Source organism: Rhamphochromis longiceps, linkage group LG9, assembly GCF_057381845.1.
Source record: "Rhamphochromis longiceps isolate RC_006_pf linkage group LG9, R_longiceps_female_GT1.1, whole genome shotgun sequence".
Classification (NCBI taxonomy): domain Eukaryota; kingdom Metazoa; phylum Chordata; class Actinopteri; order Cichliformes; family Cichlidae; genus Rhamphochromis; species Rhamphochromis longiceps.
The window spans coordinates 33,402,314-33,417,571 of NC_140565.1; the positions used below are offsets into that span (position 1 = coordinate 33,402,314).

The 15,258-nt window shown below is 38.9% G+C and overlaps 1 protein-coding gene across 1 annotated transcript; it reads right to left on the bottom strand.

Moving 5' to 3' along the window:
* Positions 1-8,467: 8,467 nt before the first annotated feature.
* Positions 8,468-9,864, bottom strand: LOC146662683 (caspase recruitment domain-containing protein 8-like). The gene is made up of 3 exons (XM_085417900.1): positions 9,675-9,864; positions 9,321-9,400; positions 8,468-9,162 (listed from the first exon to the last, which is right to left on the bottom strand). Exons 2-3 carry the CDS (start codon positions 9,373-9,375, stop codon positions 8,468-8,470), a joined length of 750 nt encoding a protein of 249 aa, XP_085274026.1. The 5' UTR covers positions 9,376-9,400; positions 9,675-9,864.
* Positions 9,865-15,258: the final 5,394 nt, after the last annotated feature.

Consider the following 15,258-nt stretch of genomic DNA (forward strand, 5'->3'; position numbering starts at 1 on the left):
GCAGTTTGCGCACTACGTACTACGAAGAGCGAGAAGTGCGGAAGTGAGAGGCTCGTGAAATGGGACGGTCTAGCCTTCTTCGCGCTGCGAGAAACGTTTCATACAGCTTTGTTTGACAGAAATGAAGGAGAAAAAATGTGTTGTTGGTCATTCATTTTTTTATGACATCACTTTGATTAGTTGAGTATCTGAGGCTGAGACCACGGGACTGTAAAACATGATTGTTGGGCTTCATTCCTGTGCTGAACAGTCATTTCAAGATTATTTAGTAAATAACAATTAGCTCATGTTGTTCATGAGACTAAAGTCATCTTACTTTGGTAATGTAAATATAATATGGCCAATATTAAAGTTAGCATTATATTAATCATGATTAGTTATCACAGCAGTGAACTTGAACTCTGTCAAATACTGAGCTTCAGTAAAAATTCAAGTTGCAGTTACTTATATTTCCTATCACCTTAAATCTTCCCTCAAAGACAAGTATCTTTGACAGTGTATATATAGATGTATTATACATAAGAGACAAATATTGTTAGTTTAATATGTTGGCATTATTACATTTGGCTCAATGCTTACATACATGTGTAAAAAGGAAAATGTACGAGCTGTGAAAACTGTTTCTGATAAAATGAAGAGTAGACTGATATATGAAATATTCCTTTATTGGGTGAGAAAATCAGACCATGTCATAACTGCTTCAAGTCATACAGAATAGATATCAGAGCCTTAAACAGGCTGGCTTCTGCTAAATGGGTCAAACTGGGCAGAAAGTCTACAAACACATAACATCCTTATAGAATATGATGTAACACTATAGATCAACTTACCTCAGAATATATAAAGCATATAAACAATTACAGCAATATGATGCAACAAACACAGCAGCTACTGATCCAAAATACTCAAAGCTTCATAGAACTGAGTTCTAGGTGGTCCAGTGGACACATGTGTGACTGCTGTGATTAAAGCATCTTTCTTTCAGCTTAACGAGTGAACCGTCAGCTCGTTCAAACACACGTTAAAGTCCGTTTGGCTCGACACCACCGAACAGAGGCAGCAATATAACATAGCTAACATTAACAGTGCAGTGGATCCTGCTTGTGCCGTGATGTTCAGGACTGCAAACCGAGCAGCATCACTGACTTTCAGCCTGTTGTGTTTGTGGATATATGACTGACTTTAATTATCCATAAAATCATCACATTCTCTGTAAGATTAAAGTCAACTATTGAGCGGCGTATATTTTAAAGTAAAGGCTTTAAAACCAAGTAAATGCTGAAAGTACAAACATCGCTAATGTCACATAACTTTGCCGACATGTGGCCAACAGTAATGTTTTATTGTTCTTCATTATTCAACATTCGCACATAAATAAGTTACATAATATTCAGTATTTACTTTTGAAAGTTTACTCTTTGAGCGCTCCGCTTCATCCATCCGCCGCTTCTTTCTGAAAAAATATCCACACCCACCGCCGTGCTATGAATTGTGGGATAAATGGGACCACGAAGCGTGCACCGGGTTGATTGCTGGATTAGGACACAGCCATGGTTTGCTGGCCTCTTCATAAGGCAAGGGCACTGAGCTACTCGTTGCTGGAATTTTGAGTATCTTACATTAATAAAGGGATGGCTCAACAAATATGTGTTTCTTTTTGTGACTGCCTTGAAGTAACATTCATTTCTGTGTAATTATTTAGTAATTATTTGAGTTTGATACGTTGAAATAAATGTCTAAAATGTCAACGTATGTGTTTTTGTTAAATGAAGGTATGTATTTACATCATCTCAGACAAAAAATTCGGTATGTGGTTCACAGAATACCTTCTTTGCATGTACTTAATATTTTTTCTTTTTTCTTTTTTTTTATTTTTAAGGACAACTGTTTGCCTTTCCTGGACTGCGCTGTGCACATTGACGAGAACGGCAACCTCAACATCGAAGTTTACCGGAAGCCCACACACACGGACCAGTACCTCCTCTTTGACTCCCATCACCCTCTGGAACACAAACTTGGAGTAATCAGGACCCTACACCACCGGGCAGAACATGTTCCCTCTAAGCCTGAAGGAAAAAGAAGGAACACACACATGTAAAGGAAGCACTCAAAACGTGCGGCTATCCTAAATGGGCGTTCTTAAAGTCAGCAAAGAGGCACAGAAAAGAAGACCAGACACCAGCGAGGGAGGATAAGAAGGACAGACGCAACAACATTGTCATCCCCTATGTAGCCGGTGTACCAGAGAAACTCAGGAGAGTTTTCTCCAAGCATGACATCCCGGTGCATTTCAGACCCAGCAACACGCTCAGACAGAAACTGGTTCACCCGAAAGATAAAACGCCAAAACACAGACTTAACAATGTGGTGTATGCTGTACAGTGCAGCGAGGAATGCCCAGACCTCTACATTGGAGAGACCAAACAGCCACTTCACAAGCGCATGGCACAACACAGAAGAGCCACCTCCACAGGACAAGACTCAGCAGTCCATCTGCATCTTAAGGACAAAGGACACTCTTTTGAGGCTGCCAACGTTCACATTTTGGACAGAGAGGACAGATGGTTTGAAAGAGGAGTGAAAGAAGCCATCTATGTCCACTGTGAGCGACCATCTTTGAACAGAGGCGGGGGTTTACGACACCAACTCTCTGCCATCTATAATCCAGTTTTGAGATCCCTTCCCAGACGCCTTAACGCCCACTCACATCCTGGGCCATCTGACCTCAGGAATTCGCATGATAAGGTGGGGCCAGGTTTCACAATGAACTCACACGAAACTCTGGCTGATTGGGACCCACGCCCAGTTTCCCACCTTGGCTCAGGCGATTAGAGGATCATCAGGGGGTCCTTTTGTCCCTCTGTGGGGGGTTACTCCCACTAGGTTTATATCTGGGACTCTCCACCATTTGACCTTGCTGGGAGTTTGCAACCCTATTAGTTAGGTTGCTTAATATTTCCGCTAAGTGCTCTTTAAAATACCAGAATAGGAAGGATGGAGCAGGTTTAAGGTTATTAGATTGATCAGTTTTGCTGAACTATGAAATATTTTGGGTGTAGTATATTTTTTGCATACAGGTATAACACAATAGCTTAAGTGTTTGTTTTAAACTTGAGTATGAACTTATACAAAATGCATCAAGATATAAAATAAGTTTTATTCATTAAAAAACACACTATATATCGGCTTCATATCGGTATCGGCAGATATCCAAATTTATGATATCGGTATCGGACATAAAAAAGTGGTATCGTGCCATCTCTAGTTACAACACAGTCATTCAAACCTGTGATTATAAGATGCAAACATAAAACCCAAAAGTTACCTGAATAAATGTCCTATTCAGGGATGAACGGTGCACAACTCTCATACACAAGTTTCCAGAAACCTCCTGATGAACTCAAATTTCAAGTGTATTTCATCACAACTGTAAGAAGAGCAAAGCACAATGCTTACAGATTTAATATGTGTGGAGCTTAAAACTTCAACTTACACCCCACTGTGTAACTTTGTGTGGGGTGCAGCTGAATTTCAGACAGCTGTTTAGTACCACATAGTGATTCACAAGTGTTTCTAAAGGCAGACATTCGAGTTAGCTGCTTGATTTTATACAGGTGCAAAGCAAAATCAAGTAAAATCACAAAAACAAAATCAGATTATGTAAACTACACTTATCTAACTAACCTACTCTGAGTTAATGCAGATTCTGTTCTTATCTTTGGTGAGGAGAGGATGGATGAGCACTACTTGACTCAAAGATGAGTTTATCATATGTTGATGATAATCACCCAACAGGAAAGCAGCTGCCATTCAGCGGAAATCAATTCACATGTTGGCCTATGGGGGGAGCCATAGGCCAACATGTGGACAAACAGTTGAAAGTTCTGCTTGAACTTTCAACTGTGAACCTCTTAGATCCAATCTTCTGAACTGCTCATCTCACAGAAGACAAAAGTGAAGAACCCAGAATCTCTTCTTTACCTCAATTTTATACCTGCTTACACTTTTGCTTCCATCACTGAAGATCACATCTAATCATTCACTGTCCACACACAACTTATCTATTTGTCTCTGTCCAACTTACAAAATTTAACACAAACTTTTAAGTAAGTTCAGTACATTTTCTTTGTGATCATTTTTATTAATAGATTTGTTTATTTTTGTTTATTTTCTATATACTCAGCAGGAATGTTGAGTTGAAATCAGCAGCTGTGCACGATTCTTCAGCTCGATGTCAGCTAATTGTGTCAAGATGGCCGAGCGGTCGAAGGAGCTGCTTTCAGGTCGCAGTCTCCCCTGGAGGCGTGGGTTCATATCTCACTCCTGACATTGAGTCTTCACCTTTGCTGTCAAATTCCTGGCCTGGAGTAAGTCCACCCTTGCTGATACCAGTGAAACTGTTCCAGTACATGAAATACTTCACTTTAAGGTAAACTGGACAAGATGAAGAGTTGTTTCTGTTTGTCACATGATGTACAAAGATCAGTCTGTCTGCACAGAAAATCTGCTGGAGCTCAAAATGTACAAATGTACACGACTTAGTTTAAAGTGAGTGATTCCCTCAGGTAGACTGGAACTTAGAGTTCCCCCACGAGTCTGAGCTCAGAGATTAAATAATGTCACTGTAATGGAGCGAGAAAGGCAGCAATGTTACATCACACATTTCTGATAGTGAATCTGATACTAAAATATCAGAACATAAGTCTACTCAAAGAGCTGTGTGCCACGTAAACTGTTTGATAACTCAGGGGTTTTATGTAAGACATATAATATGTTGTGTAAACAGAAACATGATGCAGCTTTGTGTTTACGTGAAACTTTCTGAAATCTTTGCATTTTTTATATAAGAATTTACATGAATTAAGTGAAATGTCAGAAAAGTGGAGAACATGAAAGCTTTTCACCAACAATATGATTATACGTAACAGCAGATGACATAGTCTTTCCTTCAGTTTCATTCATAAGTCACATGATTGTTTTTTTCACTGTGAAAATAAAAACGAAAATATATGTCAATATTGCGCTTCTTTATTTTTCTGTTATTTCCTCAAATGAAATGATAAAAGTGTCTGTAAAACTTTTATCATTTTTCAATTCATCAAGCAAAATTGTCAAACTTCAAAAACGCATCATGTTGGGCGATGATGGTGGTGGTTGTTGTTATTTTGTACACCTTTGTAGACATATTACTGGAGACTCTCACAACCTCTCCACCCTTGTTCATCAGACTTGATGTTTTTGAACAATTGCATAATTTTCTCCTAAAATATCAGAGAGAGACTGCCATGTCCCACCGGGAGGAGGCCCCGGGGCAGACCCAGGACACGCTGGAGAGATTATATCTCTCGGCTGGCCTGGGAACACCTTGGTGTTTCCCCGGATAAGCTGGAGGAGGTGGCTGGGGAGAGGGAGGTCTGGGCTTCTCTGCCTGGGCTGCTGCCCCTGCGACCCCGGATAAGCGGAAGAAAATGGATGGATGGGTTTCATTCAGGTTTTGTGAAGGGATTATGTTCTTGTTCTATATTGGTTTTCTTCATTTCTGTATTATGTTATTTTGGCAATTTGGAGTGTCTGTTATTTGAGCGTTCATCTGATAACCAGTAGAAGGCAGCAGGTGGGAGAAGTTCATAGTTTTATTTAGGAGTTGAAGCTGAATCAAAACTGCTTTCAGGCTCCGCGGGGGTTTAAGTGTTAATGGGACACTTTGAAGTCTTCTTGGCAAAGTTGAGATCACATCTAACGAGGCAGAGAAATAATTTCACAGATGACCTGGAGCAGCGTTTAGCTGTGTGTCTTTAACTGTTTCTTCTCGTTGTAAGTTCAGTGTTGATGCACATTTTGATTCACTTGTGCAGTGATCTGATTGATGAGATCTGTTAAGCTGGGAAAATTGAGCTTGGTTGGTGTTGGTGGCAGGCAGTTGGTGTGAACGGCTGCATGAAGAACAGACAAATAATTTTGTAAAGTTTGGAAGTAAATTTATATGTCATTTAATACACAACGGAGTGTTTATGAGGATTACAGAGCTAGTTATGTAACCATTTTATTTTTACATTTGATGGTTACATGTTTTGATATTTACATATTTACATATTCGAATGTTTACACATGCACTTTCAAAGCAGTAATAAGTACGTACTGAATGCTGCAGTTACCTGAGTCTAGGATTTCCTGGCTTCTGATTGGCTAGCGAAGTCTCATGGGGGCTGCACACAGGAAGTGTTGTTTTTGTTGTGTGGAGATTAAAGGTGCTGCTAAGAAAGTTATCCATCTTCATCTTGCTGTTTCTAATAGTTCAGAGAGATTCAGAGCCACATAACGAACCGTCATGTTGCATTTTTAACACCTGAAATGTTCACATTGGTCGAGCGTGTGAAGGCCTTCAGTGTCATTGTGAGGAAACTCAGCCAAACTTCATTACATGCACAAGTAATTTATTTTCATTCTTTCTTTTTAATTACAGGGCGATCGATTCAGATAGACAATACATAGCATTTAGTACTCAAAAAAAGTTGGATTCAAGTCAAATTTACGGTGAACACTGAATCATAAAGTGAACAAATCTTTAGCAAATATAAAATATTTTAAGAATTGACAACAATAAGCAATCACATCAGATCATTTTGGGCCAACAAGATCAAATTCCTGCTGTTTGTTTTAGCCTCATTAAAAAAAAATCCACAAATACACAACAGAGATGGATCAAATATATACAGATACATCTGGAAATTACTGCACAATAACAATTTTAGTTTATTTTTTTTTAGCTAAAACACATTAAAGTTGCAAATATGTGTTTAATATGAGGTTAAAGTGCAGACATTTACTTTTAAAAAAACTAAAATAATGGATTAACTGTTGGAAATCTTTTTTATAATCTTGTATTTCACATTAACAATTCTGTTAAAAGCTGTTTCAAATTATGAAGATAAAATGTGGTTTGTGTTTGCACTTTTTTTACTCACTACATCCAGTCAAAGGAAATCTCAGTTTAAACTAAAGATATTATTATTATTATTATATGTTAATTGTTGTAATCAGCCATGTAACATTAATATTAATAGCCAGTTTCAGTCTAGAGAAAAAACGAGCTCTGTCTCTTCTGTTTTGTATTACGATTGCTTCCTCCCTCTCAGCATCAGTTATCACTTTTTTCTCCAGCAGTTTGTCCATCAGACTGCTGAGAACAGGTCCTGATATCCCTTTAATAATGGAGCTCCGTACATTTAACAGCTTCTCATTTGGAGGGAGACTCAATGTTCTCACTCTGTTGGGCAAAAGACAAACCTCACTTTTCCAGACACAGCTGAAGCTGCTCTTGTGTGTCAGACTCAGGTTAACATCTGTTTTGACTCTGTTGAAAATCACCTGGAATGATGGAACTGAGCTGTTAAAATACTCTCCATGAAACTCTGCTTTATTTGGTTGAACTACAATCAGGTCATCACCAGGAGCAGTGGACAGAGTGTAAACCTGCTTTGGAAACAGACTACATCTCGAAGGTATGTCTATGTACATCTCTTCACCAATTACAGTTTTTACCGAATGCCTAAACACTAACTGTGAATCCTGTAGCACAATTTCTAAAACTAGTCAGACTTATAGCAAAACCACTCACTGAGTTTGCAAAACTAAAAGCACAAAAACTGCTTTGCACTCAGTTTGCAATTTCGTAACACACACTTTGCAAGACTGTAGGCACAATTCACTGCACAACACTCAATTTCCAAATTTCCAACACACTCCTAGCAAAAGTATACACATGTATGGCTATCATTAACACTAATTTGCCAACTGTCTGGCACACTTTCACATGTCAAAACTTTCTTAGATAATTCGTTCACTTTGCAATCAGCCTAAGCACTATAATACAGGTAAGCTGTGTGTGCGGAGTACAATGGAGGGAGCAGAAAGAGTGAGAAGTAGAGGAGGCCGAGGAAGAGGACGTGGAGGTGAAGAAGTAGGATGAAGAGGACGACAAGGACAAGGAGGAGCAAGAGGAAGACGAGGAGGGGGCAGAGGAAGCATGTTCACTGCAGACCACGTAACCCATATAGTCATTATGGCGATTGCAAATAATCCTATACTTGGAAATAAACACTTGTGTTTGTTTTGATGTGTTTGAATAAACACCAGTACTTGAAGTTTGGATCCCTCCATGCTTATGGATCTATGACAGAAGTATGAGCTCAAACTGACATAGCCTACCTTGTGCACAGAGAAAGCAAAAGCCAGATGTGTTTTGTATTCATACCATCAGTGTGCAGTTGGCGCATTGTGTGCTTAGTAGATGATGGCTTGTGTGTACTGTTTGATACGGAAACACCATTTTTACGAAGGTGTGAAGAGTTAATCTAGCTGTGTTTGCTTTTGCAAGAGAACTACAATGTTTTGATGATTGGGTGACAGGTTTTCTTATTTGTGTGAAGAGTTTTGCAAAATTAGCCAATAGTTACAAAAAATGTGCTTAAGCAATCAGAAAAAACTGTAATTCCCTCCTGGTGCACTTAACATGACGAATCACTACATTCCTCGGCACCAACAACACACTGAGGACAGACCTGGGATGAGGATCAACTGGAGGTTTGTAGAAGAGCAGAATCAAAGCTTGGATTGGGTCAGGGGGAGAGTTGTCATCTCTGAAAATACCATAACCAGAAAACCCTGTGACAACATGAGTTTCTGTTATCTGCAGAGGGGTGATAAACTCGATATCTTTAAGCTTATCCACATGAGCGACCTGCAAGAACTGAACTCCACCTGTGGAGATGAGCTCACAGTGTGGGAGATGAAGCTGACACACAGACTGCTGCTGACATTTGATGTCAAACAGGGGTCCTGCAGGCTTCTTGTGGTGTTGGGCCAGCAGCCTCCTGTTCCAAGGGACAGTCCTGTAAACCACGTCTCCTTCTGCCCTCATGACAAACACCAGGCCGGTCACACTGCACTGGTACAGGCCTGCACAGGAGCACTGGAACAGGTAGTTTTCATCATCAGAGTCATCAGCAGTGATGATAGGTGTAAACTCTTCAAAGCAGCTTTGTGGCTTCATGTCACGTGAACTTGCTGCTTGTGTTAAATCCTTCTTTAATGTTGTTCTCAGTGACGGCAAGTCCTTAGAGCGATTCACAGAGTTGGATATTTCACTCGGCTCATGGAAATCTGCAGAGAAATAAAATAGAGGATTCAATGACAGTGGGACAGTTTGTAGATGGGAAGCAAGAGGGCAAATCAGCCATCTGGAACAATTCCCTCAGAAATCTGCTTTTGGGTCCAGATTTTCCTCATCATCACACAAAGTAATCTCTATACTCTCTTACTTAGACTTGGATCCTCCCGTGCCGATTGGCACATCGGGTGACAAGGGAACGCCATCGAACTCGGTCCGTCGCGGCACTCTCTACCACACAGCAATTTAACAAAATATATGATTAACAACAACAACAACAACAACAACAACAATAATAATAAACAGAAGAGTTAAACGGTTTCAGTGAAAGAACTCTGTTAAGTTCAATTAAGAGTTAAGAAGTTCATTTCTGGTCTCTGCTGGATTTTCTTATTGGAAACAGGAAACTTGTATTGTTTTTATGTGTTTTGTTCATTTATTTATTTTTGCCTAAACCTACATGCAGGACAGACAAAAAAACAAGAAAAACAAAGATCTGACTTACCCAGTGAGTTGTCTATTGGGTTCTCATAACCCAAATCTTTCAAACAGATTGTCAGATGTCTATTTATTGGATGGATGGATTGGCTGGATCATGTGAGTCCTTTCTCCTTCCCACCTGAATGTCGTGTCATTTGAGAGTTTTTCAGTTTGCTCTAGCAAAACAACTTCCCACAAGTGCCCACAAGATCCGCTGTAAAATCAGAATTTCAGCTGGCTGTGTTTGACCACTGACCAATGGTTTGAAGCAGAAGAATATAGAAGTCTAAATCCACAGCAAACTTTCGAATCATCATCAGCAGCAAGTAATCTGATCACAGTCTGCACAGAAAATCTGCTGGAGATCACAGTACAAAATGTACACCATGTAGTCTAAAGTGAGTGATTTCTCCAGGCAGACTAGAACCGAGGGTTCCCCTACGAGTCCAAGGTCGTAAATGACATTAAATAATGTCGCTGGACCGAGGAAGCCAGTGATGTTACATTATTTCTAAAGGCTTCTGAAGGGAATCTGATATTGAAATATCACAACATCACTTCTCAAAGAGCTATTTACCATTCAGTCATTTAAGTGTTTGATAATTAAGGAGTTTAATTTAAGTGATGTAATATTTTGTGCAAATAGAGACGTGATGCAGCTCTCTGTGTATGTAAATGTTTCTGAAAAGCTTTTTATTGCTTAAATTAGAATTTAAGCGTATTAAGTGAAAAACCAGAGTTTTTTTTAAACTCAGTTGTTATTATAATTTACAACATTGCAACTTGTACTTGTCAATGTTCGCAAGTAGGACAGTTACAGGAATAGCAATGCAGAAGTACAGATTAAAATAAAAACTGCAATAGGGAAACACAAAACAATACTAGGAAGCCAAACAAAACAAAACACAAACAAACAAACAAACAAGAAGAAGGAAAAAAAAAACCAAAACTTAATGTAATACTAAATAACATGTGACAATCTTAATAGCCATAAATAAACAAAAAGAAACAGACCTATGCTAAATTATTGAAACAGTAAAGCATGTATGGGTCGCCAACGCTCAGTAAACAATTCTCTCTGAATCCGCAGAGCAGATGTTATTTCCTCCATCTGGTAAATCTTTCTTACTTTATCAAGCCACATATTATATGAAGGTGGGTCAAGATTCAGCCATTTAATGGTGATACACTTTAGTGCTGCTGTAAACAAGATTCTTAAGAGATACTTTTTATCATTTCCCGCAAAACCATTTGGTAAGACTCCTAAAATGGCTCACTGTTGGTCCTTTATTAATGGTTGTTAGAAAACTGTATTGAGAGCTTTATATATGTCATTCCAAAATTATTTTTATTGATGTGTGGATTAAGCATCCACACAATTGAGTTCCTGTTTCTCTTTATACTTTATTCTTATTCTTCCAGTTGCTTCCATACGTTTTTTGGACTTTAACTACTTTCACAATTTTTGTGCTATTTTCACCATTCAAATTTCACAATATTCTGCTATTTCCGGAGATGGGTGCTTTGACTTTAAGTATGACTATTATACTTTTTAAAATATTAAGCTCTTTATGCAATTTTCTGTCCCATTGAAATCAATGGGAAATTTCCAAAATTCTGCTAAAACTTGCTTGTTTTTGAAACTTAACTACTTTGTCATACTTTCATGTAGAACAACCAGTCAAACTTTAAAATGTTCTCAAATTTTTGGGCTATTCATGTATGATTCAGCTTTTTCATATCTGTTACTGTTTTAATCTTATCCCTATTTAAGTTTTCAGCTTCATCTTTATGATTTTTCAGAAAATACATGTGTTGATATGGTTGCTACGCAGGTGGCTTTGAGTGGCCACTGTACCTTTGTGAATCTCCTCTTCATGTCTGAACAACTTCTTGCTACTCGATCAATTTTCACTCAACCCTGACAAATTATACATCAAAACGTAGGTATTTTTGCTGGCTTTCAGAAAATGTCCTCAGACCAACACAAAGTCTGAAAACTCTCCATAGAAAGTCAATGGAGAGTTTGTTCAAAATCACCGCTGCATTTCTGTAATGAGAGGCATTTTCGAATCGTCATATCTCCTTAACGAAGCGAAGTTAAGACATAAGGCTTGTGCCAATATATCTTCAGACACTCCTGACACTCACAATTGAAGAATTCTTTTATCACCTATTACCGTTTTGAGATGAGTTACTTTTGTTTGAGGGTAGGAAATTCGTCCTTCGCTCAGATTTCTTCAGATTTCAAACTCTGGAAATGAGGCACTTTTTTCTCTTGTCATATCTTTTTGATGGATTTCCACAGAGACCTGAAAATTTTCATGACTGTTCACCAAAGCCTGCTGTCTCTTACGGTGAAAGAATGATATCGATGCTCCATATAGATTTAGACTTACAATAGGTTGTTTGAGGGCAAGTCAAGGCGGTTTTCGCTTCGCCTCTACTCAGTTATGGTGCATTACAAGTCATATATCTTTAATGATTCATATTTAAATTATCAATGGTCAACACTTGAAGATTTCCCCATCTCTTCTGAACAAAACGGTCTAAGAATGACCGTTCTAGCCCCTATGGTTAGGAAATTATGGCCATTTGTTTGAGGGGAATCCTCAATATGAGAAATAGACAGCAAAAAGCCGGTCTCTCTCTGTGCCTGTGTGTGTAAAAGGGCTGCACTGGTTGACTGGCATAGATCCTGTGTGTGCATGTATGTCCATATTTGTAATTGTGTGTATCTGTTGGCCGGTCTTTCTTGGTGTTGTTTTTTTTAATTCATTTTTATTTCTTTATTTTCTTTTCACAGGCAGACAACAATTAGTTTTCAGGGAACTTAACCATGTTCTGTTTTTTTTTTTTTCAGCTGGTCATTTTACTTTTCTAATCTTTGAACTTAAGTTATTTCTATTCTGCTTAATCATAGTATGTAATCTAAATCATATTAATTAAGCTATATCATAGTATTTCTGCTAAATTATAGTATTTTTACTAAATTACATGTTTTTTTTCTAAATATAGCATTTCTGCTATATAATGGTATTTCTGCTATGTTATAATATTTGTGCTAAACCAGAGTATTTGTGCAAAATTATAGTATTCATGGTACATCACAGTGTCTCTGCTAAATCACAGTATTTTTGCTATGTTGTAGTATTTTTCTAAATCATAGTATTTCTGTAATGTTTAAGTATTTTTGGCTAAATATATTATTTCTGTTATCTTATACTATTTCTCCTAAATTCTTGTACTTCTTATAGTTATCATGTTTCTGCTAAGTTACAATATTTCTGCTAAGTTCTGCTACGTTATTGTATTTCTGCCAAGTATCATGTTTCCTCTAAGATATTGCAGTTCTTCTAAGTAATTAAACCTTCGCAAAGTTCTTCGGTTATGTTTCGGCAAAGTTTTTACAATTTCTGCAACTTTTCAGCTTTTTCAGCTAGTTTTTGCAGACAGCTTCAGCTTTACAGCATCCACACAGCATTTTCACAGGAAATGCAAATTTTTCTAGCTGTTTTTTGTGTTTCTTCAACTACACCTGCTGGTGCAGGCTAATTGTAGTGGCTTTTTACTGGTTCATGAACAGCAGTGATACACTCGTCAATAACAACATCATGGGTATATATTTTTCTTGTTTTATTTTGTTTTTAACTTTTGTGCTACATTTATAAAAAAATAATAATAATGGAGTAATTGTTGTTATTTTGTACACCTTTGTAGACTTATTACTGAAGACTCTCACAATGTCATATGCCGTGGGAGTGTCTGGTCGGGTGTGGTCCAGTTTCCTGTTGCCCGTCCCCTGGGGTAGAGTTGGCCAGGTCATCACCTGCTTCCAATTTCCGGTCCTCCATCTGGAGGGTTTTTAAGCTAGCGCTGCCTGCCACTCCTCGCCAGTTTGTCCTGCTACCACTAGTGTTAAACTTGGCCTGCACTGTGTTTGGACTCCGTTTGCCTGGATTGTGGGTTAATGTGTTCTCCAGATACATCACCCGTCGTGCTCATCAGCAGCGCTGGTTCCGTTTTCACTCCATTCTCCAGTCTGCCTAGAACCCTAGGACTACACACTCACCATCTCCTCGGCCTGCCCTCCTGCCCATACTTCAACGGTGGATCCCTGCCTCCTGGACACCCTGGAACCTGGACCAGCTTCCCCGTATTCCCAGCCATCCCTGGGACGCTCCCACAGCAACCCCTCCTCTGCCTCATAGCCGGTGTTTTCAAGTAAGCACAAGACTCTCCACTAGTACCACTCACCTCAGCCCTTTAATTGTTTTCCAGATCAGTAAAACCTGTCTCCTGTGTTTGCAGAAGCTCCCACCCGTGTTCTCCATGTGTTTCACGTCCGTTTTTCCGTCCTCTGGTCTCCCTCAGTTCCTGCGTATAGTTTCTGTTAGACCCAGCCTTGTTTAAGTATTTTTTTTCCTTCAAATAAATTGTACATAGTTCGAGCAATTGAGTCTGCTCTTGAGTCCACAGCATTCTTGATTGTGACACACAACCTTTCCACACTTGTTCATCAGACTTGATGTTTTTGAATAATTGCATAATTTTCTCCTAAAATATCTTTATAGAGAAAGACAGCAATAATGTGTCCCGTGTGTACTCCTGGAAGCACTCAAATTCCTGGTCTGGAATAACTGGCCTGTGCTGTACAATTCCTCCAACACTGCGTCCTGTAATCCATAACTCAGCTTGCTGACATCAATAAAAACTCAGTGAAAGTGTTCCAGTAGATGAAATACTTCAGTTAAAGGTAAACCGGATAAGATAAGCAGTTGTCTTTTCTTTGCTATCCCTATGCCTTGTTTGCTAATGTTTGCTTTGCTACTGCAGTTTACAGTTGTGCTGTATATGTCTGTACCTACCCCCCCCCCCCCCCAACCCCGTTTTAAATCAATAAAATGTTGATCACAAAAAAGATAAGCAGTTGTCTTTGTTTGTCACGTGAGTTACCCGCTGATACCTGCGGTCAGTTAGATCTTTTTCAGGTGACTTTAAATAGTTTTAGTGATGAAACTATGAAAATCAGCTGTGTGGGGTCCAAGCTTTTGATGTTAGTCTCCATTTCAGTGTGTAAAATCTCTGCAGTTAACACGACTGTCGTCACAGAGCAGAAACACTGCGGTGAATCAAACACTCTCCCTCTACAGTCTGACCTCACACAGCTTTATCACCTTTAGTTTTTCTAGGTCCATTCAAGTAATGACATGATCCAAATTTTTGTTATGAGATGCCCAACGCTGACACTGGTTGAGCTTCTGTGTAGATCTTTTGAACGACTGCTCCGAGGTGTGGTTCAAAACTCCCAAGTCACGTGACAATGGCTAATAGCGGTTTTGCATGTTTTATCCCAGCTTCAACACCTGGCTTACCTGCTGCTCCAGGCAGCAAATCAGTTATTTGGGTTGGAACTCGTTATTACTGAAATGCTATACTTACTTTTATCACAAGCAGGCTCATTCGCAAGTATAAAACTATGCAATACCCCTTGTTGTTAATACTTTTGCTATGGATTGTGAAGACCAGTATAGGCTAATTTTACACATTTTGCTGCATCTGTTTTTAGTTTCTTTTTACGGTTGTCTCTCAGTTTTTCAGCTGCATCT